Source organism: Schistocerca gregaria, chromosome 3 (assembly GCF_023897955.1).
Source record: "Schistocerca gregaria isolate iqSchGreg1 chromosome 3, iqSchGreg1.2, whole genome shotgun sequence".
NCBI classification, from domain to species: Eukaryota; Metazoa; Arthropoda; class Insecta; order Orthoptera; family Acrididae; genus Schistocerca; species Schistocerca gregaria.
In genome coordinates, this window is record NC_064922.1 from 402,905,317 (window position 1) to 402,930,962 (window position 25,646).

The window sequence follows — 25,646 nt, forward strand, 5'->3', positions numbered from 1 at the left end:
GCCATAAACAGATGAGTGGTATATTCCCCACAGAAACACTGACTTTGGGTGAATCTTGTACATCTTCAGTGTGTGCATGTGAGTTTTACAGGGCCCAAATTTGAACATTGTGTTTGTTTCCTTTCCCACTAAAGTGGAAAGTCAGTTCATCACTGAACATGATGCATTGTGAGAAAGTATTTCATTATCAATAATATTCTGAAGCTCATCAGAAGATGCCACAAGTGTGCCTTTTTTATCATGATGTGCAGTCTTTAACAGGTGTAGCTTGTATGGCTTTGTAACCAACTGACATCCCAAAACATGCAAAATTGTTGTAAGCAGCTGTGACTCCCAAATGGCATGACAAGTTGATTTTGTTGGACTCCGTTGAAGAGTGGTTTGAATTCATATGACATTTTTGTCAGAAACATGAGGGCGACAAGGACTCTTTCCTTTACATTATTGATACCACCTGTGAATGTTCCATCCATTTGGAGGATAAGTTTGGTACCTCAACCTGAAACATCTTTGCACTGTAATCAGGGAATTGCACTTTGCATACTCAAAATGATTTCTGTTGTGGCTTAGCCATTTTGAAACATGTAAACCAAGAAAATAGAAGACAACCAAAATCTAGGGGCAACAAATATAAAGTAGACAGTTTAATTGTTGCTCCAATAACCGAGCTGTGGGGCAACGATCAGTAGCTTTGACAATCTAATAATTTGTAATATATATATTATTTTTGAAGGCTCCTGTATTTTAAGTCATGAGTCAGTTTTATTGAGAACTAGAGAACCTAAAGAGATTAGAGTGCTTTTAAGAATAAAGAGTTTTGTCTCATGGGTTTAAATCACTAATGACTTCAGCACAATTACTAGGTATTACCGTACTTGGTAAATATTTTGGTAAAAATTGTCAGTTTAGTTTAACAAAACTGAGAAGCAACATGAATATACCCATTTATAATTAAAATAATGTCTTGTAGCATGTTCTTTTAAAGTTTTAGTTGTTATAAAGCACAGTTAGCCTTTTTATTTTTATGAAATTGCTTTAGCAATGAAAATTAACTACAGTGTGGCCAGTAATTGAGTGATACTTCTTGGAATCCTTAATGGGGTAATTTAATTTTCAGAATTCCTCTCTTATTTATTACACACTGAAAATATCCACAAAACATGAGATAGTTGAGAGACATTACAACAGTGGAGAGAACAAAATCATGGAAAGACTCATTCTTTGACTGGTTGTGCTGTGGTGGTCCTTAAATATCAAACAATCAATCTATGTACACTCCTGACCAATAAAATAACAACTCTGGGAAGGATAGAAAATAATCAGATATTACTTATTGAGTATATACAGTATTAAAGTATAGTAGGGCTAATACATGATTGAATATGTTAGTGATTTGTTAGCAAGTGGGATGTGAAATTCAATACACAAGAGACACCATTTCTGTCAGCAGCAAAGGCTCTAACCCAGCTAGGTATCAAGTATGAAGTTCAACTGAGCTTAGGTGACTAATACAGTTACGTCATTCCATGCAGTTTTAGCTTAGTGCCAGAGTTCATCAATCATAGAGTTTAGTCAGTGGTGATGTGCTAGTCTCTTGACAACCCATGGCCACATGTTTTTATTGCAAGAAAGAATACAAGAGTCCGTGATTGTCAAACTTCTGTATCTAGTGAAAGTCATCAGACTCCTGACAGATACCCCATAGTTATTCATTAACCCACAACACTGCTAAAGGAATAGTCCAACAAAGTGAAGACAAATGCATGATTTATTCTTCACTTTACTTTTAGTGACTCTGATCTCTTTAGGTTCTCTAGTTCTCAATAAAACTGACTCATGACTTAAAGTACAGGATCCTTGGAGCATCCTACAGCATGGAAGTGTCTCTGCTGTACTTTCTATGATTTCAGGTGCAACTTGACTAGACCTCATCACTAAAATAAAAGGAAGGTCAGTGTTGGCCATAATATTGATAGTTTATTGATAGCAGAATCAATTTTCAATCACATAGTGATCATCTTCAGTGCTGTGGTGTACAATTTAAACTCACAGGCACTGGTATCAGTTATTATTATTAACCAAAGCTGAGAAACGATCACAGTAACTCTCATCACTGCACGAAGTCCAAAACGAATACCTCAGACAGATAAATAGAACAACATTGATACTAAATAAAGATATGCTTGAGAAGTTCATCATTTCTAACTTACAACCAACTTCTTACTAATGAAAAATTTGTCGTGATTGTTCATTTGTAGATATATAGTATAGTATAGTATATATGAACAGATGCTAGATACTTCTCCAAGTTGTAGGTGGGTACACTCAAATCACTCACTGTTGGTTGTAGTGGCACCTCTTCTTTGTGGAGTTTTGGGAAACTGTATAATCTCAATGAAATGGCAGCACCAGGATAAAGTTTTTCAGCACATCTTTAAAAAATGAACTCGTTTTTTAAAAACACAGATGTGCCTTCCATTTCATTCATTCAGTAGAGTCATTCTGCAGCGTTTGGTAAGCCCTGTTCTTAAGTATAAGATCCATTTTACCCACATAAATGTCCAATGAAAGAAGAACAGTGGCACAGCCTTAGCCCAGTTGTAAAATGAACAAATCCAGTTGTCCTCTAATGGATGGTACTACTGCCCTCTCAACAGAGGACTGGAGCATGATGCAGCAATTCAGTGATGCGAAGGCTTCTCGGTGTGGGAGCAAAATATAGACCTTTTTCCAAAACTGATAATGTGGTGCTGTTCAGATCTGTACTCATTATCCGATGTCATGGTTTGAGAACAAAGGCATTGAAATTTGTGCTCATGTGCACCAAGTCCATAGTGCTCAGATAGTGTGTCAAGATGACTGTATGATATCCAGCTGCAGACCTAACAAGAATATAATCTATTAATACACGTGGTAGTCAAATGAAAATGTTGTTATGGTTTTTTTAAAATGTTTTTAAGAATATTTGTATCAGATGAAATGAGTGAAAAAATAAAATTTAATGTTAATGTCTAATAACAGTACATGGTCTTTGTTTCTGCAGATACTGCATGGAGATGGCAGAAGTCAGATAAATTACTCACCTCTAACTGGGTTTCCAAGTGCAGTATTACACATTGAAAAGGACTTTGAATATCGATGGGATTATCAATATGTGGCTGGTCTCCTTGTTGAAGAAAGAATAGATTTTGGAGCTAAGACAGGAATTAGCAACGCAAAATTTACATATGAGTACGACAGCAACTTCAGATTAATTGGTATTCAAGGACGTATTGGTGGACAAACTCTTCCAGAACATAACCTCGGATATAACATAAAAACTGGTGCTCCAGAGCAGTTGGGCCAGTTTAAGGTAATATGGGATAATATTTCTAATGTATCAATCTTTAATATCAAGCAAAAAATTTATATATGTTCTGTCTCGGAGTGACTTTGTACTTTGGTATGTTTTTTACTGACTAAGCATATTAGCCACTATCATTTAAGTATCAGTTTATGTCTGGTAATAACAGTTTGTGTCTTTCTTTTAGGTATCACGTCCCAGAGCTAATGAGACATCTGTTTATGATGGGACAGCAATTTTCACACGACTCATCAATAATCAGTTTCAGGAGATTCAAGTTGCAGTCACTATCCATCGCATGGAAGTATTCAGAATGGAATTCTTATATGATGCACGCAGGTAAGTTATTAGAAACTTGTTTTTGGCAGTATAATTATTGATTGAATGGATATCAAGTCTAATGTCTATGGAGACAGCATATTAGCATGTCTTCATGAACTATATCATAAGTAATTTTGCTTTCCTCTGTCAAGCTGCTCCATGCTATTTCAGTAATCTTGAAGCTGTTGCTCCAGCTGATACTTTCAGTTGTTCTATATGACTCAAGAGTGTGAGGCTTATTATCAGCCACTAATCCCTTGCATCTCCATATATCCAGAACGAAGACTCTTACATAACATCAGATACAGACAGGTACATCCCTAGCAGAAGGAAGCAGTGAATCACAGGAGTGGAGATGCAAAGGAGTTGCTAATAGGGCAGAAGACATAATGATGACATTTATGGCATAGATACTAGATAACAGCTAGGGAAATTATCCATCTACTGCCTCATGTTGGAAGAGTCAATAAAAAAATCACAAACTTTATTCCAAGACTTTATTAAATTTTATGCAGTTAACTACCTGACTCTCATTTTAAAATGCCAAAATTGTTCTTCTCATGACACTTAAGGAACTAATATGTACCTACACACATCAGAAACGGTTTGCCATTCTTTTACTTACATTTCACCTTGTGGACCACCTATTACATTTGGAAGTTGGATGGGGAACAGTTCAGATGTGCTCAGTATTACTTAACATACTGATTGAGATTGAAACTATTGCTGGCAGTCAGTCAACATCCAATCGTGAGCTTGTGGTGAAACCCAAGACAGAAAGATTCAGACAGTAATGCCAGGAACATCATCACCATCTCCTTCCAAGGAATAGGTGTTGTAATCTCCTCTATCATCTACCCATCCATCTCTTATGTGGTCCGCCAGCCGCAGAGGCCGAGCGGTTCTAGGCAATTCTGTCTGGAACCACATGACGGCTACGGTCGCAGATTCAAATCCTGCCTAAGGCATGGATGTGTGTGGTGTCCTTAGGTTTGTTAGGTTTAAGTAGTTCTAATTTCTAGGGGATTGGTGACCTCAGATGTTAAGTCCCATAGTGCTCAGAGCCATTTGAACCTTTTTTTTTATTTTTTATTTTTTTTATTAATGTGATCCTCCTAGTTCTCTCATTCCAGTTGTCTGATAATCCATTATCTTTTTTTGGCAATCTGTTTTCTGTCATTCTATCAACATGATCCTTCCATTCCATTCTGTTCTCTTCTATCCTGTCATTAACTTAAAATATCTTACTGTTTAATTCCATATTTTATCCACTTTATTACAACCCCTTACATATCTCATGAACTTCATCTCTGTTGCTTGTATATGCGATTTTTTTTTTTTTTTGTTACTCTCCATGATTCAGAACTTTTTCCAATCATTCTGCAGATAGCTCGATGTTTTCTCAGTATTTCTGTCATAGTTAAAACTAGTATTACATCCTAGATAAGTTTGTGGGATACTAGTTCTAAAATTTTCTCATTTTTTATTGTTTCTGATCTGACTGGATTCCTTCATATGAAAATCATTATCTTTGTCTTATTAGCAGATATAGTTAGGTTGTAATGTATTGCATTTTGGCTCAATCTACGTAACACTTTTTGGAAATTATCATCTGTTTCCTGTATAATTGTCTGGTCATCAGCATGTAACAGTATATTTAATTGTACACTAGATTCTTTTTTTATTTCTAAATGTATTTCATCTTTCCACTTCACAATTACATCACCAATATATAAGTTAAATAAAGCAGGTGATAGACTGCACACTTGCTGTACACCTTGATTTATTAAAATTTCTTCTGCCATTTTCAAACCTGGTCTGATTATCCATCCATATATAGAAAAACATAACTCATAGGTCTCCAGGAAATAAGCCAGATTGGTTACTAGGAAAACATATTAGAAATATAGGTTACATTTCTGAGGATGTACGTTTCTTACAGTAAACAAAATATCTGGGCTATTGGGCTGGGAGGGTGAACATTTAATTGGACTGTGTACTTATTTGAATGATAAAATAACTAAGGTATTTTTATCAACCTCCAGATTTAGCTGCAATTGCAGAATCATCTGAAGACACTCCCAAGTATGATGACATTGATGTGTTGCGATAGTGTTAGGAAGTGACTTTAACTTAATGAATACAAACTAGGACAACAGTGCATTCATTACTGTTGGTGTAAATAGTCACAAGTGTCTTCGGGACTACTTGCCCTGTTGGCTACAAAGTTACAGTATCACCATGTACATTGGTGTAAAATGCTGAAAATAATAACAGTAATGATCAAACAGTCCATGGGTCTACAACTGTGTATTGTCTGATCAGCTAATATGCTGGGGTTAACTGATGAATCGTTAGCAGTAATCGTAAACATTTTCCTTGGTTTCTAAGGCATCATATCAAATACTGCCCTATGTGGTAAAATAACTTTAGTTGCTGAAAAATTTGAAAAATTAACTTTAGAGCAGAAAATAAAATAGATGCCAATAAATATGAGGAATTTTGTATGGTTGTCTTTTCAGTACAAATGGATGTAATTTTAGTAGTAGTACAGACTGTGAAATGAGCTGGATATTGTACGGAATCTGAAACCAGATGGGTGCAGTACAGTTCATGGAACAGCACGTTAACACTCTCTTACAATCAAAATGATTCCAATTATTTAAGATTCATGATGCTGTGTGAAATAAAAGTTATTTGTCTGTAATAAGTAGTAGTCCTGACTATTTATTACTACTATTATTTACATTTTACAGCCTTCATTGGACCACCAAAGTCAGTTTCGTACAAATGCTTTTTCTGTTTCCTGTGTTCTCTCTGCTTCATTCTCTTGCTTGCATCACAACTTTCTTTCTTCATCTAAAATGACCGTCCCATTGTTTGTTTGTTGATGTCGGTTTGTAGTCTGGTTTGTTTGTCCCTGAGTTTCTTTATTTGGTCTACCTTGTTTTTTAAATCTTCTATTGTAATTCCTTCACTCTTCCTCGATTTTCACAGTCAGTCTAATATTGCTCTTACTTTTGCATAATTACTCTACTTTTCTCTTCAGGTTTCTGTTTTCTGATGTCCTGGTTAGATGTCTGAAGAACAAAATGCATTTCTTCCTGATTGTGCTCATTATCAGTTCCATTTGCTTGTAGGCTCTTTCATTAAAAGTTCTCTGTTTCCTTGGTAATTTTTGTTTATAAAAATAAATGAGAAAATAATGAGAATAGAATTTAATAGAGGGATAAATGGGAAAATTTGCTAAAATTGCATTTTATAATAGCAAGTGACAAATAGAGAAGCAGATATAAAAATGCTGATGGGAGACTGAAAGAGAAACTGCAGCTAAAAAATGTGTTGTTTTGATTAAAAGCATATGCCTGCCAGAAAGCAAGTTGAAACATGTGAAGTACCTGAAAGTAATTACTGGAAATATATTTTTGTGTTTCCAATGTGACTCTTTCCAGTTGCAAGACTTTAACAGCCATTACATTACTGCAGAACAATCATCAGCAGTGCTTTCATGCGAGTTATAGCTGCAGTATACATTCTTTCACACATGGATATTCCAGAATGACAAGTGATGCTAATACAGAAACTACCTGCTCTCATGCTTTTCTTTCAGAAACATTGAAGTGGACAATCCAAACATTTTATGACATATTTCTGCACTTCTGTATGTGAAATTCTTTGTCTCACAATCAGTATGCCCTTTCAGCAAATATCTGTTTCAAGCTGTATCAAGTGTGCTGTTGACAAATCCCCAAAAACAAAAAGATAAAACATAAGTAACTAAATACTAGTGTTTATTTTCGCAATGTCTTCCAAAGTTTTAACGAAACCAATAAATTCAATCTTGAGAAAATATTTTGACAGCCAAGATTAATCTCTCTTCCATCAAAAGTCACCATCTGTGATTATTACTTTGTTAAACAATGCTTTTAGTGACAAATATTACATATTTTTGTATGTTGCCACAATTACCAGAAGGTTTAAGTTCAGCCTGTAATTCTTGACAAGTTTCTCGTGTACTCATTCAACCATAACTCAATTTGTTTGTACCAGAGGACTTTACATTCCATAGCATAAGATTACCAGTCATTTACCTCAATTAGTTTTGATACATGTGACAGATCAATCAGTATATGAAACTAAGACTGTGTGTACTATCATTCGCAGCTGAGGCAAAGCAGGTTTAACATTGCATGTGCTTCAGATTGCACCATTATTGTTAATGCAGTTTTTAATTTAGGATGTAATGTGTCATGCCTTGAGTGCTTCATTTTCTTCTAAATGTTTTTTTTCTCCATTTGTGAAACAGCCGCATCTCGCAGACACGTACATATACACGTAATGTTGGTGTTAATACCTACACCAATGTAAAGAACTACACATGGGACTCAGATGGCCAGCTATCTGGAGTAGAAGCTCAGGAGCCATGGGGATTCCGCTATGATGATAATGGAAACATGCTCTCTCTGACATACCGGTAATTATTTTTATCACTTTCTATAGTTATTTTTATTTGTAGTTACAAACACAAATTTGGTACTTAGACACTTAATTGAAGTAGATTTTGAAATGCAGGATTTTATAACATATTACTCTCTGTTAAAAGCATTTGACGTAAATGAAGCTGTGATTGTACAATATTAAAATTTCTTTCATAATTGATGGTCACATTTTCTTGTGCCAGTCCTTACTCACTTCAGCTATGCACCTAAAAACTTTTGAAAAGGTCATCTTAAATTCTGCTTAAAATATCAGAATATGACATTAATTAATGAAAATATGTTACATGAGTTAATTATCATAGTTTTATTATCATACATGAGTGTTTTTTCATACATGCTGCATTATTACATTTGCTGTGAAGTATGAAGTTTATAGTTTTGGTTTATTCGGAAGAGTTCCATTTATCTCCTTTTAGAAGTTTCTACCTTTCAACAAACATAAAAATATGTGTTGAGAGAACAGCCTTGGACACAGAGCTTCTGTGAAGCTCAAAATCTGTAGCATGGTCCTTAGAACTGATTATGGCCCCCTTATTCTGAGTAGAGTGGAAGGCTTGAACCAGGGACTTAAGGTTTTGTTAGAAGCTAGGCTGTGACTTCCACACTTGTACAGTAGGGTTGAGAGCTGAAGTGTCCCCTACATGGGTCAGGTTTTTACTACACATCAGAGCTGCTACGAAGATAGCTGACTGTGTGTGGGTTGCACACAAGGTTTTTTTACCAGTCTAGATAATGATTAGCTGTAAGAGACACCAAAGTTTTGTGTAACATCTAAAGAAATGCTTCCCACAGGGGAGAGTATTAAAATTCTAGTGATTAGCTTTGGAAGTGTTCACAACAAAGTATTGGAGTTTGAAGTACTCACAAGAAGCAGTGGTAACTTGCATAATACAAGGTACAGAAGGTTGGCAAATACCTGAAATTAGTAGCAATAAAATTTTGGGGTCATTTTAAGTGTGTATTAAAATGATGGGCTAATGGGAAATGTAGATAGTGCATTTGTCACACTAAACAAGAAACTCAAACCCATCAAAATAGAAATTGATTATGCTTGCAAGGTTGTTTGAGCAAGACTCAGTATCAATGGTAGGCATAAACTTATAATTGGGTCCTTTAATTGGCTACTAGGTATAACCAAAAACTTCAGAGTAAACCTCAGTTTCCTAGTATGTATTTCCCCCCATAATGCTGTTATCTTAGGGGAAACTTTAATCACCAAGAAATCAGATGCAATATTTACAGTTTTGTAAGTGGTGGTCATGATTAGACATCTTACAAAATGTGTCCATGCGGAAAGTGCTGTAATCACATCATGAGGGAGCAGTAGCAGCAGTAGCAGCAGTGGTTGCCAAAGTACAAAGGACAACTAAAACAAGTAGAAGGATTTGTATCTTGAACAAACTAGGCTGTTGTGTTACATTACAGTTAGAAACACAAAACATTTAGTTGTGATAGGAGCAAGGTCAGGAGCTGTGACTCAAGTTAAAAGACTAATTGACTAACCACTGGATAGATATGTAATTTGTAGAACAGTTCATGGTGGAAATGCCTCCCCCCCCCCCTAGGTATACAGTCAGTCTAAAGAAAGTTTTAAAGAAACAGACACTATTGCATAAACAAATCATCAGGTTATAGATAGAGGGATGCTGAATGCCATGTGTTTGTAGGTCAAGAGGGTATTGTGTGAAGCCTTCATTCACTACCATAACAGAATATTACTGAAAGATCTGTCATAAAACCAGTGAAATTCTAGTCTTATGTAAAACCTGTTATTGGTACTACAGTCAGTGTTTACATATTCCTGAATGTCACAGAAACTGAAACTGAGAATAGCAAAACAAATGCAGAAATGCCGAACTTCATTTTCAAAGGTTCCTTTACAAAGGGGAATCCAGAAATGTTGCTTAATTTTAATTGCTGCACCACTGCAAAGATGAGTATATAGCTATTAGTGTCAGCTGAAGTCTCTAAAATCCAACAAAGTTTCAGGACCTGACAGAATCTCTGTCAGATCCTATACCAGATTTGGAGCTGAGTTAGCCCCTTTCTTAACCATAATATACTGTAGATTCCTTGAATAAAAAACTCTGTCCACTAGTTTGAAGAAAGTGTGCCTCTTTAGAGAATTTTAGAACATATTCTGATCTCAATTGTAATGAGGTATTTTGAACAGTGAGACCTCTTCCATACCAACCAGCATAGATTCAGAACATTGATCATGTGAAACACACGCCACACTTTTCACATATGAGATCCTAAAAGCGATGGATCAAGGCAGTCAGATAGATGCAGTATTTCTGGTTTTCTGAAAATCATTTGACTCAATATCACACGTACATTTATTATCGTAAGTAGTTTCACAGGAGTATCAAGCAAAATTTGTGACGGGATAGAGAATTTCTTGGTAGGGAGGACGCCGCATTTTATCTTGGATGCAGAGTCACAGACAGTTGTGCCCCAGGGAAGTGTGGTCGAACTCTTGCTGTCATGTTGTAATATAATGTTGCCAGACAATACTAACATTGTGAATCTTTGTACTATCATGGCATATTACTTGACTGATGAAAGAGCGAATTCGTCAGGAAATGAATTTTGTCTGCTGCTAATATTTCAGCCGCAAACCTTTCAGCCATCTTCAGTGCAAGGTGGAAAGACTGACTGCAAAGTCTACCATCCATCTTATACCACTAGGGTGAGCTAATAGCATTTGAATACTCGGCAAATAATAATGGAAGAAATATCATACAGGCAGCTATCGTGGTGCTCTTTGTAAGGGATGTTTCATCGCAAATTCTTGTCAAAAGTAGAACAGTACCATTTTCTATGAGTGTTAACTATTGCTAGTGCCAGACTCCTTGTTTGTCACTGTTAAAACCATCATCTCACAATTAATTAAATCATTCATCAGATGTATTTAAATGGATTTACTGAAAACTGGATTCCAGAAGGACAGTAAGTTTATCAGGCTGTAGCATGTTGGACATAGCATCAGTGTCACATGCAGCAGTCTTTAACTGCAAGTGGAGTATGTCCATTATACAACAATCCACACTGACAAGGGAACTGATAAATGTCTGCCTTCTGTAGAATTAAGTCTTGCTTCACAGAGCCTCCTGTCGATTGCAGTCCAGTTTATCCACAATATTGTATCTGCATTAGAGTGCCCAAGATGAGGATTCCTATCTACTGGCTTGTGCTCAGTAGTGAGTCAAAACGTCATGCAAAAAAGCATGTAACTTTTTTAATGCAAAAAATGACACCCATCACCTCCCTTTGTACCTGCAAATAGTCACTTTGCATCGCTAAAAGTGTCTTTGATGCATAAGTTAGGAGCTGCTCCATGCCATATGGCTTCTGATGCATCAGGACCATACAGATACGATACTGAGACCCATCAGTGGCTCAAGTTAATGGCTTACTTGGCTTATAAGAAGCCAAACAGGAAGTGGAGTACGAACACTGCTTGGGGAACTGAAAAGCCTATCAGCAGTTCACAAACCACATGGATCTGATACCCTTTTGGCAAAACCTATTAAAAGAATGTCAGATAAGTCCTGATGGGAAATAAACTTCGCATAACAACAAATCTTTCCCAAGAAGGACTGGAACTCCTTCAGGTTCTTAGGCTCTAGCAGGTTATTAATAGCTTTGGTGTTGTCATCCGTAGGCACAAGACAATCTTCGATAAGCACATGACCCAATAAAAATTGCACCTTTGAAGCAAAAAGAAAAAAAAACTACTAATACCTATTTACACTAAAAGCTATTTGCTGGCAGGCATTGGAAAACTGACTGCAGATTTCATAAATGCTTCTCAAGTGTGTGGCCTGTGACCTAGATATCTTTGAGCTAGCTGACACAACAAGGAATGTCCTTAATAAAATGCTCCAGATATATCTGATAAATTTCTAGGACAAACAGAATTACAAAGGACAAGCAATTAAAACAATGAAACTCAAAGTGAGCGTTGAGCACTAAGAAACACCGAGAAATGGCGTCCAATGGCATGCATCATGCAAGTGAATGGGAAACAGTGCACAGTGCACACCTTCACACTACCCCCTCCCCTCCACCCTCCCTCCCTTTCAACTTCGTCAGCAGCTGCTTCATACATGGATTGAGACTTGATGTACGAGTCTGCAACACATTGTGCATTCGCCATCTGTTTAAAATCTCTGCAAAGGGGCATGGCACCATTTGGCTTCTCAATTACCACCAATGGGGTGGCCCACTAAATAGACAAAATAGGGGAAATGAAGTCAAGTTACTGTCAATGCTGGAACTCAGCCTTGATGTTGTCATGCATGGAGAAGTGAATGGGGTGGGGATGACAAAATTAAGGTATTGCTGACAGCTGAAGAGAGAAATGGGCCCCAAAATTTTCTGCCCAATCAAAGGTATATTCTCAAACACCTGGTTGCAAGACCTTAGTAAAGAGTTCAAACCTTGAAAGAAAATTATTTGGGACACTTAATGGACTTTATCAATGATCTGGAATCCAAAAACAGATAAGGTGTCCAACCCAAAAACATTTTATGTGGACAGTGAATTTACAACTAAGATTGTAAGTTACTGATCCACATTCTTATAATGTGCTGCAGTGGAGGAAAGCCCCCCTCAATGGAATATGCTGTTTACCAAAAGACAGTACTCAAATGTGAAACTTCCTGGCAGATTAAAACTGTGTGCCTGACCGAGACTCGAACTCGGGACCTTTGCCTTTCGCGGGTAAGTGCTCTACCAACTGAGCTACCGAAGCACGACTCATGCCCGGTACTCACAGCTTTACTTCTGCCAGTATCTGTCTCCTACCTTCCAAGCTTTACAGAAGCTCTTCTGCGAAACATGCAGAACTAGCACTCCTGAAAGAAAGGATACTGTGGAGACATGGCTTAGCCACAGCCTGGAGGATGTTTCCAGAATGAGATTTTCACTCTGCAGTGGAGTGTGTGCTGATATGTCTCCACAGTATCATTTCTTTCAGGAGTGCTAGTTCTGCATGTTTCGCAGAAGAGCTTCTGTAAAGCTTGGAAGGTAGGAGACGGATACTGGCAGAAGTAAAGCTGTGAGTACTGGGCGTGAGTCGTGCTTCGGTAGCTCAGTTGGTAGAGCACTTGACCGCGAAAGGCAAAGGTCCCGAGTTCGAGTCTCGGTCGGGCACACAGTTTTAATCTGCCAGGAAGTTTCATATCAGCGCACACTCCGCTGCAGAGTGAAAATCTCATTCTGGAGTACTCAAATGGTTCAGATGGCACTGAGTGATATGGGACTTAACATCTGCGGTCATCAGTCCCCTAGAACTTAGAACTACTTAAACCTAACTAACCTAAGGACCTCACACACATCCATGCCCGAGGCAGGATTCAAATCTGTGACTGTAGCGGTCACGCAGTTCCAGACTGAAGTGCCTAGAACCACTCGGCCACATCGGCCGGCAACAGTATTCAAAGTATCAGTCACTGTAATGCAGGGAAAACCAAGAGCCTGTGCATATCTAAGTTAATTAGGCTGACAATAGCCCTTGTGTGTACCGAAAACACAATCATCCGCCCATTCATGATCAGTGTTCACAGAATATACTGGGACAATGTTTGTATAGTGTCAGAGTCAGTCTGTGAGTCCAGGGAAAAACTGGGGCATCCTGCAGTTTGCCAACTCTCACAAACTGATGCCACATGGTCCACTTTTTAGCATATCCCACACAAGGCATCTACATATGGGTAAAGCTGTGTAATGTGCACCAAATGGCGACTGGGGCAGGAATGCCATTTGCCGCATTGAGCAGAAACAGATGTGGAAGTTGACCTATGCTGAGAGTCTGAAAAACATTGTGTGCAGGGATAAAGACTCTTCAGCTTCCAGGTACCCACTGAGTTGCTGAAGGTGAAGATGGGCAGAGCCATGACATCACCCTCAGGGCATTGGGACCTGTGTGCTATACATATTTAGCAGTGCAACCTGCAATTGTCATAAAATATGTCTCCTGTCATTGCCGTAAGTTCATGTGATTCAACAAACAGGGCAGCTTCGGCTAAAAAAGGGCCAGTGCCCAAGTTTGGGGTCAGGTGCTAATTGCCTAGTAAGCAATTCCATCTATAGGTTAACACAATGGGAACACTCAAACTGACATTTGCTCAAGAGACCTTGTAGACCTGCAATTCATGCCACATGCAACTGCCCGAGATGCTTGTAGTGTCAGTTAAATTGCCATAATGTTGCCACTGCATCTGTCTGATTTCCAAAATACTGCTGAGCAACTGGCAGAGTTCCACAAGTTAAGTTTCTTGGGTTTGGTAGAGGGGATTATGTACAGTTCTGCACAACCCCCTTGCTGCTGGAAAGTAACAAGGTAGCCTTAACAACAGGATAAGTGAAACACCTTACAGTAGAATGCATTGTGGATGGTTGGGTAGAAGCCTTCTCTGCCTATGCCTGGCATGCCACCAGTGCAGCGTAAGAGCAAATAAATTCTGCATTCTGTTTGATCAGCTCCTGTAGCTGCACCTGCTTCACATGATACTGCCCCTGCTGCAACTATTGTTGCTACTTCTGGAGGCGAACTGTTCCTATCAGCATTGCAAAAATGCGATGTCCATGGTAGCCACAAATTAACACTATGAAAAAAATAAAAGCTTTACACACAAAAGAACATTCTTCATTGCTACTTTCGCATCAGCACAGGTAAAAAAAGGCCACAAACCTTCCTCTCAGTGCAGATGTAATTACTATAGCTGACAGTGGATGCTCAACCTGGGAGTCGGGTATCTGGACCCAGGAAGAGGAAAAGCTCATTGTATAGGTAAATCTGTGGGGGACAGAAAGTCTGACACTGGCACAAGGAAAAGCATCAAGTAAGACCACCATGAATAACCAAAACAATTAGCATGCAGAACCAAGGGCATGGAGCCATGCGAAAGCCAAGTCCATGTTAGTCTATCTCAATGTAAGAACTGACTTGTGCAGCCTATCACTGCTAGCAAGTAAACACCTGAGTCAGCAGTTCTGCCCACACAATTCTCCACATGCACTGTCCTTATATGTTTGCATACTGTTCTGCTGTGAGATCCACACTGGCTCATGTACATCCACAATTATATGTGTAAGTGAAGATGCTAAAATGATCATGTTACTGTTTTTTGAAGTTACACCACTAACATTTATAGAGCAGGTAGGTGATTGTTATGAAACAATCACTTTGCAAACATGTGTCTCATATGCAGTAGATTTTTGATACCGCATAGCACCTTGAAATATTCATTTCTGATCCTTGATTCCTTACCTGATAATGTTTAGTTTTGGTCCTAAATGTTTAGGATACCCAATAGATCACAATATTTAGAGCATAATACCAACATATGATCTACTTGTGGTAGTAAGAATGCCTTGCATTGGTTGGGTATTAGAAATTGGAGCTCAATTATAACGTCCCATTTCATGCTCTTTATCTTGTAGGTAAGAAGTAACTTTTCATCTTTTGCAAAATATGAGTAAAAGTTATTCTTTTAAACAGCAGCTGCAAATAATACAATTTAATCTCATTTAATTAAATGATCAGTTTCAAAATTGCAGTTTATTAACATAATGTGTAATCAGCTGTGGCCAGCTACTATAAATTCAAAGTGGTCACACTGAAATGTACATCCACAAATAATTTTAAATATAAATGTTTTATGTTAAATTTGTAATGTCCTTAATCCATATTTGCAGTATGCTAAACTAGTGCAAAAATTTCCTACGCCTTTACCTCAAGGTATTAGCTCCATAAGAGATATCACTGATGTGGACACATTGCACCTTTCATTTACAGTGTTAGTGTCTGTATAACTTCCTCAAACTGGCAGATGCAGCAAACAAAACCCCACAAAACCATATAACCAGTTTTTGTATCTGTAACATGGCTATTAATTATAGCCTGATTTTAATAAGAAAAATGTGCATTGTTCTTAAGTCATTTACATTTGATATGTTGGCATTACTAAATAATTAATTGTTATTTCTGGTTATTATCTTACAGGGGGAATACAATACCAATGGAGTACAATGTAATGGACCGCATAGTAAAGTTTGGAGAAGGCCTTTACCGGTATGATAACAGAGGTTTGGTTATACAAAATGCAAGGGAAGAAAAATTTCATTATAATGCTAAAGGTCTTTTGGTAAGTTGACATCATAATCTCACAGCCCTTTTTGCATAGACTAGATGATTTAATAGGAACTGATCAAGTCTTCTTTTCAGGTTCGAGCAACAAAGAGAGGTAGATTTGATGTGCGTTATTACTATGATCATTTGGATCGTTTGGCTACACGTAAAGATAATTACGGGAATGTAACTCAGTTTTTCTACACGAATCACATGCGGCCTAATGAAGTAAGTATCCAAAAATTGTTTCATCTCTTATCATGACAGGAAGATGCAAGCTCAAATGAAATTGGTTAGGTCAGTTGTTTTTTAACTCATTTCTAGCTGTGGTTACTGATACTTTCAGCTATTCTTTTTTATTTGAAGACTTGACATGGTGAGACCAAGTAGGGAGCTGCTTCATTAAATAAGCTATGAAACTTCAGCCCCAATTCACTGAAGTTTCAGTTGGAAGAGACTTGCCATTTTGGGCTGTAAACCGAATAATTTGGTTGCAATAACATTACCACTAATTGTAGCTGAATGAGATGAAGTATGAAATGCTTTTATAGAATGACTTGTTTATTGTTTTAGTTGCATGATAAACTATGTTTTTAGAGAGAACATGATGGAAAATGATATTACTGTTTCGTGAGTAAACCTATGATGGCACTGTTCGTACTTGAAAGGAATTAATCATTGTCTAGGAGGAGCTTAAAGTCACACACTGCAAAATGATTTAGAAAATATATCTGTATGGTGTAAGAAGCAGCAGTTGACCCTAAATAATAAAAAGTGTAAAATCCTCTGCATCAGCTAGATTATGTGTCAGATCACACAAATACAAGGTTGTCAGTTCAGCAAAATACCTAGGGATTACAATAATGAACAACTTAAACTGAAACCATAATAAAGGAAAATGCCATGTGTAAGAGGAACCAAAGACAGCATTTTATTGGCAGTGTAAATTGCCGATCCACATTCTTATAATGTGCTGCAATGGAGGAGTGCCCTTACAATAGAATAAACTGTTTACCATAAGACACTACTCAAAATATTGTTCATCAAGAAATATCTTTAAGACTCCATCTGGGTTTGTCTGAGTGCCTGGTGCAAGCCTTTATATTTTATGCCACTTTGGCAAATTGCATTTATTTGTGGTGAATATGAGATGAATTGATTAGGACAATCTTAACTGTAATAATAATAACAATAATAATAATAATTATTATTATTATTATTACTGAGTTGAATGCTTTTCAGAAGTCAAGAAGTATGCCATCTACTTGGTTGCCTTGATCCAAAATTTGCTGTATGTCATGTGAGAAAAATTGTTATTATTATTATTATAATTATTATTATTAATTATTATTATGGTGAAGATTGTACTTCACACACTTCCTTTCTCAACATGTTTGAAAAAGTTGGCAACTGTTGCCTTCTAGAAATAACTGTCCAAGTGATTCAATTTCTGAGTTTTCATGTGAAGTATGTACAAAATCTGGAATAGTTTCAACATTATTTCTGGGTATTTTATTTCCTCTGTGCAATAGTGCAATGATATAGATGGCCACCAGACATCACCATTGCTTTAAATGTTGCATTTTTGTACTGTTTCAGGTAAGCCAGATCTACAGCCCACGAGATGGCAAACTCATGTCTCTTGTTTATGATGACCGTGGTCATCTGATATTTGCTCAAGTGCACAGGCACAAATATTACATTGCAACAGACCAGTGTGGAACTCCTGTTATGGTTTTCAATCAGTATGGAGAAGGCATAAGGGAAATTATGCGTTCACCTTATGGCCATATTGTATATGATTCAAATCCATATCTTTATCTGCCAGTAGACTTCTGTGGTGGACTTCTTGACCAGGTAAAATAATTTAGAATGTTAATCTAGCAACGCAGTATCACAGTAAATAACTTTTTCAACATTTACTTCTGCAGTTCAGTATTACAAATGCTTTTTTTTTTCTTCAAGTGTTTGGTGTTTTAATTATTATTTCAGCCAGAGGAATAGGAAGCTCTAGCTTTTGAAGTGGCCTGCCAGAAATTTCAACAGTTTTATATGAATACTTAAAATGTTAACAAAGAGTGTAAAACCCTAGAATAAAAAAGAAAACAGATTGCTACTTGCCACATAGAGGTGGTGTTGGGTCACCGATAGGCACAGTGAGAAAGAATATTAGAAATATTTCATCTTTTTGGCAAAGTTCTTCAGAAGCAGAAAACCACACATATTCACACAAGCACAATTCACACACACATCATCTCTAGATGCTAAGGCTTGACTTTGACTGTGTCCAATATGTATAGCAATCTAGCTAGGGAGTTTGATTTTGTAGAATAGCGAAAAAGCATACCACACCTTCTCTTTTCCTTTCCATTCCTTAAAAGTTTGTGTAGATTAAAATTGCACATGCAAAAGTTACTACTTAACTACTTGTAAAAGCTGCTGATTTATTGATATAAGGTTCAACTATCGTTTCTACAACACACCTGTTTGTGTGGGTATTATCCACAAGTATCTACAGCCACATCTCTACTCTGTAAGCCATGTTATGGTGTGTTTGGCTACTTCGTGTATATTAATATTCAGTTTATAAATTCAACAGAAAGCTGTTTGAATTTACAAAATGAATATCATTTGTATATATGTTGTTTTGTATCGTGATGGGGAGATACAATCCTAGATTGCTGCAAAACCCAGCAAGTAATAAATTAATATTCACTCTTCTATGTGCAGTTGATGTATCTAATGTCCAAAAGGATATGACCATTGGCTTTCAGGCCAAGAGTGGAAGCATTTCTGTGAACGCTAAGTTTGTAAACTGTTTCTGTGCCACCATAGTTTAATTATACCATGCGTGGCAAAATGGCGCAGTCCAAAACTGATGCTGAGGCAATTATGTTGCACCACGGGCCATAAATGACCAGAGTGAATGATGGCTGTGAAGATGTGTATGGGTAGATAGGTGTGCAACTGCAGATGATTCACATTTTATGCTCCATCGGACTAATGGACTTTGGAATGAAGAGCATGAAACATCTAACGGCAAACATCCTGCAACAATCATTGGGACAGTCCAGGCCAGAGGAGAGAGTGTTCTGGGAGATGTTTTTGTGGCATTCTCTGGGTGATCTCATCATTCTGGAAGGCACTGTCAATCACTACAAGTACACATCTCTCCTTGGAGAGCATAAGGTAGCTGTGCAGAAAGATTTATTCTTCTGATTCGTAGCATTCTGTAGGTTCTATTCTTACTCTCTGAGGAAGAATCATGGTCAATCATTGTGCAGTAATTTTAGCTGGTCAAGTTCATTTTATGGCACAGATAATATTTCATAACAAAGATACCTTCTTTCATGATGATGATTCATAATTGAAACTGCTAGGTTTGTTCAGTCATAATTTGTGAAAGATGCGGATTAACATCAACATGTCACTTGGCCTTCTGAGTCACTTGACGTGAACGTTATTGAGCATCTGGGCTTGCTTTTAACAGGGAATCTTGTGTACATTTCTTTCCCTGCCATTTATGATAGAACATCATCATCATCATACTCCACACCAGGCACTCAGACAAACCCCGATGGAGTCTTAAAGACATTTCTTGATGGAACTGTGTGGTACAGTGCATGATAAACTGTACAGAATTTTTTCAGAACCAGTTCACACATACTCATCCATCAGATGATGAGATGCAGCTTTGTTATTGGCTAACATTGTCAAATGCCATATTAAACTGATGGCAGTGATATTTTAACAGAAATTTTCAAGAAAATGAAGAAATTCATAGCTTATTAAAATACAAAAACTACATTTAGTTCTCTGTTTTTCAGGTAACTTCCCTTGTTCACATGCCAAATGGAAAGGTCTATGATCCATTGATTGGACAGTGGATGTCACCAATGTGGGAAGGAGTATTAGACAGAGTAGCTACACCAACACACTTGCATCTATATCGCTTTAATGGAAATGATCCAATTAATGTAAGAAGGAATCCACAGCATCTAACAGGTTTGTAATGTATAATAATTATTTGATATAATAGTAACATGGCCAGATTATTTGTTGAATTTGGAATTAATTGTAAACACTCTTCTTGTCTTTTCAGACCATGAAAGTTGGCTTTCACTCCTTGGATATGATCTGAAAAGCTTGGCTCCTCAACTTTATCCTGCAAGCCTGCCAGGTGGAGGTCTGTTGTCAACTGTTGGGTTTGGTGGTTCCCTTGGACCTTTTCCTGGAGATCCTACCAAAGGAATGTTGTCTGCTGCAATGCCTCAACTTATGCTGTCACAGTCCTCAATTCAGCTCAAACAGAATGGAGTACTTCCAGCATTTGGTGTGGCATCTGGTTTCCTAGCACATCTAGCAGAACGGCAGTTGGGTGATGCTTCAACTTTGTCATCCCCACCTCGATCTGCAATGAAGAGAGATACTTGGCCACCTGGGAACTTCCCTGCCACAAATCCAGCATCAGTGTTTCCATTCAGGCGTTTGGGTGCAGCATCAGAACCACCATTTGGCCGCGGTATACTTGTATCGAGAACACAAGAAGGATATGCTGTTATTAGTAGCGTTCCTGGAGCAAATGCAATATACAAGGATGTATTTACATCTGTCTTCAATCAGTCATACCTATTACCATTTACGTTCTTGGTGCACAATGCACAACAGGATGCATTCTTTTTTGTGAAAGAGGAAACATGGAGAGCCAATGAAGATCGGGGTCAACTAAAGCGCCTAGGTGGTCAAGTGAACATAACTTATCATGAGAAGGAAGCAGGGATTTTGGAGAGCAGTGGGGGGACTGGTAAAATTGGTGACCTGAAAATACATGGATTAAGTGCTGTAGTAAATTTACGGTATGGAACAACACCAGAGAAGGAGAAACAAAGGTTGCTACATCATGCGAAGGGACAGGCAGTCCGGAAGGCTTGGCACAGAGAGAGGGAAGCATTACGGAACAATTTTGTAGGAACAGTGGACTGGTCAGCAGCTGAAGTAGAAGAGATTATTAAGGTAGGATATGCCTCAAATTATGATGGTGAATATTTCCATGATGTCCAACGTTACCCTGAACTTGCAGAGGATCCATTCAATATACGTTTCATTAAAAAGAGTTCATCTAGTGGAAACGAGTCAAATAAACGAAGAAGGAAAAAGAGAAGCCTGGGGCAGAGACTTTTCTCAAGATATGTCAAAATATCATCAAACACCGGTAATACGCATCACAAAAGGGAAAGCCCTGTGGATATCCTAGGTGCACTGTACAGCTCTGAGTCACATCAGAAAAGCTGCCTCAATAAAAAGCACTGGTGGCTTCAGTGGACTCAGCACAATTCCTTGTGCTGAAACAGTGGTCAGATTTTTTAAAATGAATGATAAATTCATTTCTCCCAATGATTTGCTTACATGACACATTGTGTGTATTCTACACCTGACAACAGACAGTTTTTAATGAGATACAGGAACTAAGGAATATTCTTTAGACATGCTTTGGTACTCACGGTAAAATATGTTTCAGCAGAACTGATATGAGCATGCACAAAAAAGAATGGATAGTGTTTAGCACTTAAATACAGAGCCAAAGACTGAAAGAAGACCATAATAGTGGGGACTTCATTCGTCAGAAAAAACTGACTTGCTAGACTTCTAAAAAATACAACAAAGTGCTAAAGAGTAGTTTCAGAAGATATAACATTTGATACCGTTTAATGTATACATTGTGTAAGTCTGTGTTACTTTTATATTAAAAACTAAAATAAAATGTTAAGTGTGCCAACTATTCTACATGTGATGTAGTAAGTTAAAGAGTGATATATTGCCACTGAACATGTGTTTAACAGATGCATCCAGACCAAGTGATAAGCGATTACGCAAACTTTTATAATGCTTCTTCAAGATTGTCCATACACAAAGAATAAAAGTGGTATTATTTTCTACCAAATGTGTTAGCTATTTCAAAGATGCCAAAATAGTCATGAATATATCGTAAACATCTTTTATGGTGCGCAGATTTTTAGTGCGTTCACTGTGGAAAACTACATTTTTTAACAAACCGGATCTTTAAAATTATGTACATATATTTATAAAAACAAACAGTTTTAAAGTGTCGAACTGCAAACAATTCCGTGAAAGTTTCGAGGATGAATAAATCTAATGTGCGAGCTCTGTGCAATGTTGTGAAGTGACTAATGCTGTTATTTTTATGTTTGGTATATCCGACCGAAAATATAAAGATGTGTATATTAACATATAAAAAAGTTAAATGTGTCCATTAAAGGAAATGTGTAGCTATGTATACACGCATCATGTGTTACCAATATTTATATATTTTTTATTACGTGGTGGAAGTGTTGTGCAAAGAGTAAAATGTGTAAATTGAAATACTCGTTTCTGCTAAAATGTTTAATGTTATGCTCGTATGTGAAAATGTAATTATGTATCAGTTGTATACAGTATTTTACTTTAAGTTTTGCATTATTAGAATAATTTATGTACAGTATGTTATTTTTGCCACTTGTGGTTGAAAAGACTCTAGAGGGGAAAACCAAGCAGAATACCAAAAATCTAAGTAGTGCACAATTTATTTAAATATATTTTGTATTGTATGTATGCGAATACATTACTCATTGCATTTATTTCCATAAGGTGATCAGATTTCTATACTGTCATAGGGCTGTTGGAACATATGCTGTAGCAAGAACATTTAAATGTATATGATGTGACAATAATTGTGTGATCACTATTAAAGATCTTATTATAATGATACTTTCTCATTGCTTGACTTTGGATAACTTCTGAATGTTATATGTTAAAGTATTGCAATTAAATGTATAGATATTGTAAACAGTGTTCAGCATTTTGTGTGACATATGTTTCCAGTGTTTGTAATATGTGGTTACGTGGTTTCCATTTACACTAGTTCATACATTGTAGAGCAAAAAATAAGATGTACTGTAGGCTTATGACACTTTGTTTGTTCCTGTCAAGATGTCTGGTCACCTTAATATGTACACCTATTAAATTTGAAAACAGGGTCCAGGAAGAAAAGTTCATCAGTGCTGTTAAGATGATTAGCAAATCCATGTATCAGCATCAGGATGTATATTTATATATACTAACAATGATGTTGAGACTTTTACTTACTAGTGAGTAGTCAGTTAAAGTGTAAATAATATATGTTTTGCTATAACGTCCCTTTTGAAAATAAATCAAAATACTTAAGTGGTGTGTAACTGCTGTATACAGATATTTTTGTCAGTGTTTGCTGTACAGTTTTAATTCTTGATTTTTATCAATTATGTTAATATGTGTTGAAAAATGTATCAATGTCAGTGTTGCTCAGCTAGAAACGGAATATAAAAAATTGTATGCAAATTATCTGAGTCATCATAGTCTTTGGCCAGAAGTTGCACAATATCAGTAGGGCAAAGTAATGCAGGGATGTGTATACCATTGTTAGATTGATTCTTTTTTTTAAGTAAAGCTAATGATTTCATCCAGTGAATATTTAGTTTGTGGAACTGTTTCTGAGAACTTTAACTGGTCAAGGAATATCTGGTAGTCAAAATCTGGAATTAAAATCTGAATTATTGACCACAACTTGAAAACAGCAAGTGACTCACATGTCTCTTGATTAGTTGTTACATTTAACTAATATGTGCATCATTTAAGTTTTGACTGGTCTACTTCCAGAAACTCACATGTTGGGATATTTTTTAAAACCATCATTGTTACACACCAGCTCTTCTACACTGTTCTAATTTTTCAGATGTTATCTAAGTTAACTTAGTAACAACTAAGACTTTGATGTTCATGTATATATGTAAGTGTATTGTGTTATTAAGTTGTGGACCCTATGCTGAGTATAACTTGTGTGTACGCATGTTGTATGAATGTATGATCACAAAACTGCATTGTTTCAATTTTCCCCAAGAAAAGAGCTTATAAATTTAAAACTGCTTGAAAAATGCTCCCTCTGCTTTTACAGTTTCAATTTACAACAGAAATAGTATGTGAAATGTGGATGAATACCTCTGCCTTAAGTAATCTATGATGAGAAACTAACAAAAGTGGACAATTTTTTAAATTTAACTTCTGTGAAGTATGTAACTATTATTACTAGGATGATTAGTACTACTAGTACTAATACTTGAAAGTAATGACACTGTGTCATTATTTGCAGAATATGCTTCTTTTGTTAAAATTTTGTTGGATGATAGCAGTCCAAGTGGAGACAGAAATGACAGAATTACCAGAATTCTGATCATTCATTAATTTCACTGTCAGTACATTTCACAAATATAAAAAAAAAAAGTTCAGTGTTTGCTTGCCAGATGTGCTACAGAAAAAAGAAATGCGTATCATACAGTTCTGAATGCGTAATGACATTCTTCAGAGAAATGCTAAGGAGGTTCATTTCTACTGAATCTTTTTAGATATTTTTTTGTAATATTGGATGAAACTGGATATGTGTTTAATACTTTCAGAGTACAATATTGTTTGTAATGTATTTATTGCTGTAATTTTATTTGGTATGATGCTACTTGAAATAAATGTGTATTGAAATAATATTTGAAAGAAAATATTAAAGAGTAATACTTTTTATGGTAATGAATGCATTACATTCAGAATTGACAGCTCCTGAAGCCAAACATAGGTGAAATGTTTTGAGGACAGACAGATGATCACAAAAGCTGTGGCAGGAATGTATGGAAGCTGAAGATATCTGTATAAGAGCCAGATACTTATGAACTGAGGAGGAGTTTAAGTTGAAGTAATGTTCAAATTCTACCCCTCTACATTTATGTCAATATGCCAGTTATTAAAATTTCTACTGAGATCAAAAGGCTTACAGTCAGTAGTTTTATTTGCACGTCAGCACTCTGCAAATCACCATGAGCATCATTCAGAATTCCTGCAGATCATTTCTAGGGAATTTGCACGTATCTGAAAAGGAAAGTTTCCACTCACTGTATAGTGGAGTTGCGGAGTTGCAGATAGGCACAACAAAAGACTGTCACAATATAAGCTTTCGGCCAACAAAGCCTTTGTCGAAAGAGTGTGTGTGTGTGTGTGTGTGTGTGTGTGTGTGTGTGTGTGTGTGTGTGTGTGGTCTATTTTCAACAAAGGCTGCCTTCTTGACCGGAAACTTATATTGTGACAGTCTTTTTGTTCTACCTATCTGGGACTCAGCATCTTTTCTCTATATGGTATGTGGCAACTTTCCTTTTCGTAATATTTTTACATACCATCGTGGATTTTCCATTGTTTGATTTAAGTATCTATTTAAGCAGATATGTGGTGGTTTTCAGAAAATGGATTAGTAATGTTTCTAGAATGTATT

The 25,646-nt window shown here is 36.8% G+C and overlaps 1 protein-coding gene across 3 annotated transcripts in view; it reads left to right on the forward strand.

The window, feature by feature from the left end:
- Positions 1–24,907, forward strand: part of LOC126356171 (teneurin-a) — a 2,471,974-nt gene extending 2,447,067 nt beyond the window's left edge. For all 3 annotated transcript variants that reach the window (XM_050006926.1, XM_050006927.1, XM_050006928.1), the window contains 8 exons: positions 3,044–3,352; positions 3,531–3,682; positions 7,971–8,138; positions 16,178–16,319; positions 16,400–16,531; positions 17,903–18,160; positions 20,131–20,308; positions 20,406–24,907. In XM_050006926.1, the coding sequence (XP_049862883.1) occupies positions 3,044–3,352; positions 3,531–3,682; positions 7,971–8,138; positions 16,178–16,319; positions 16,400–16,531; positions 17,903–18,160; positions 20,131–20,308; positions 20,406–21,649 (2,583 nt within the window). In that variant the 3' untranslated portion in view covers positions 21,650–24,907. The remainder of the gene's footprint in view (positions 1–3,043; positions 3,353–3,530; positions 3,683–7,970; positions 8,139–16,177; positions 16,320–16,399; positions 16,532–17,902; positions 18,161–20,130; positions 20,309–20,405) is intronic.
- The last annotated feature ends 739 nt before the right edge of the window (positions 24,908–25,646 follow it).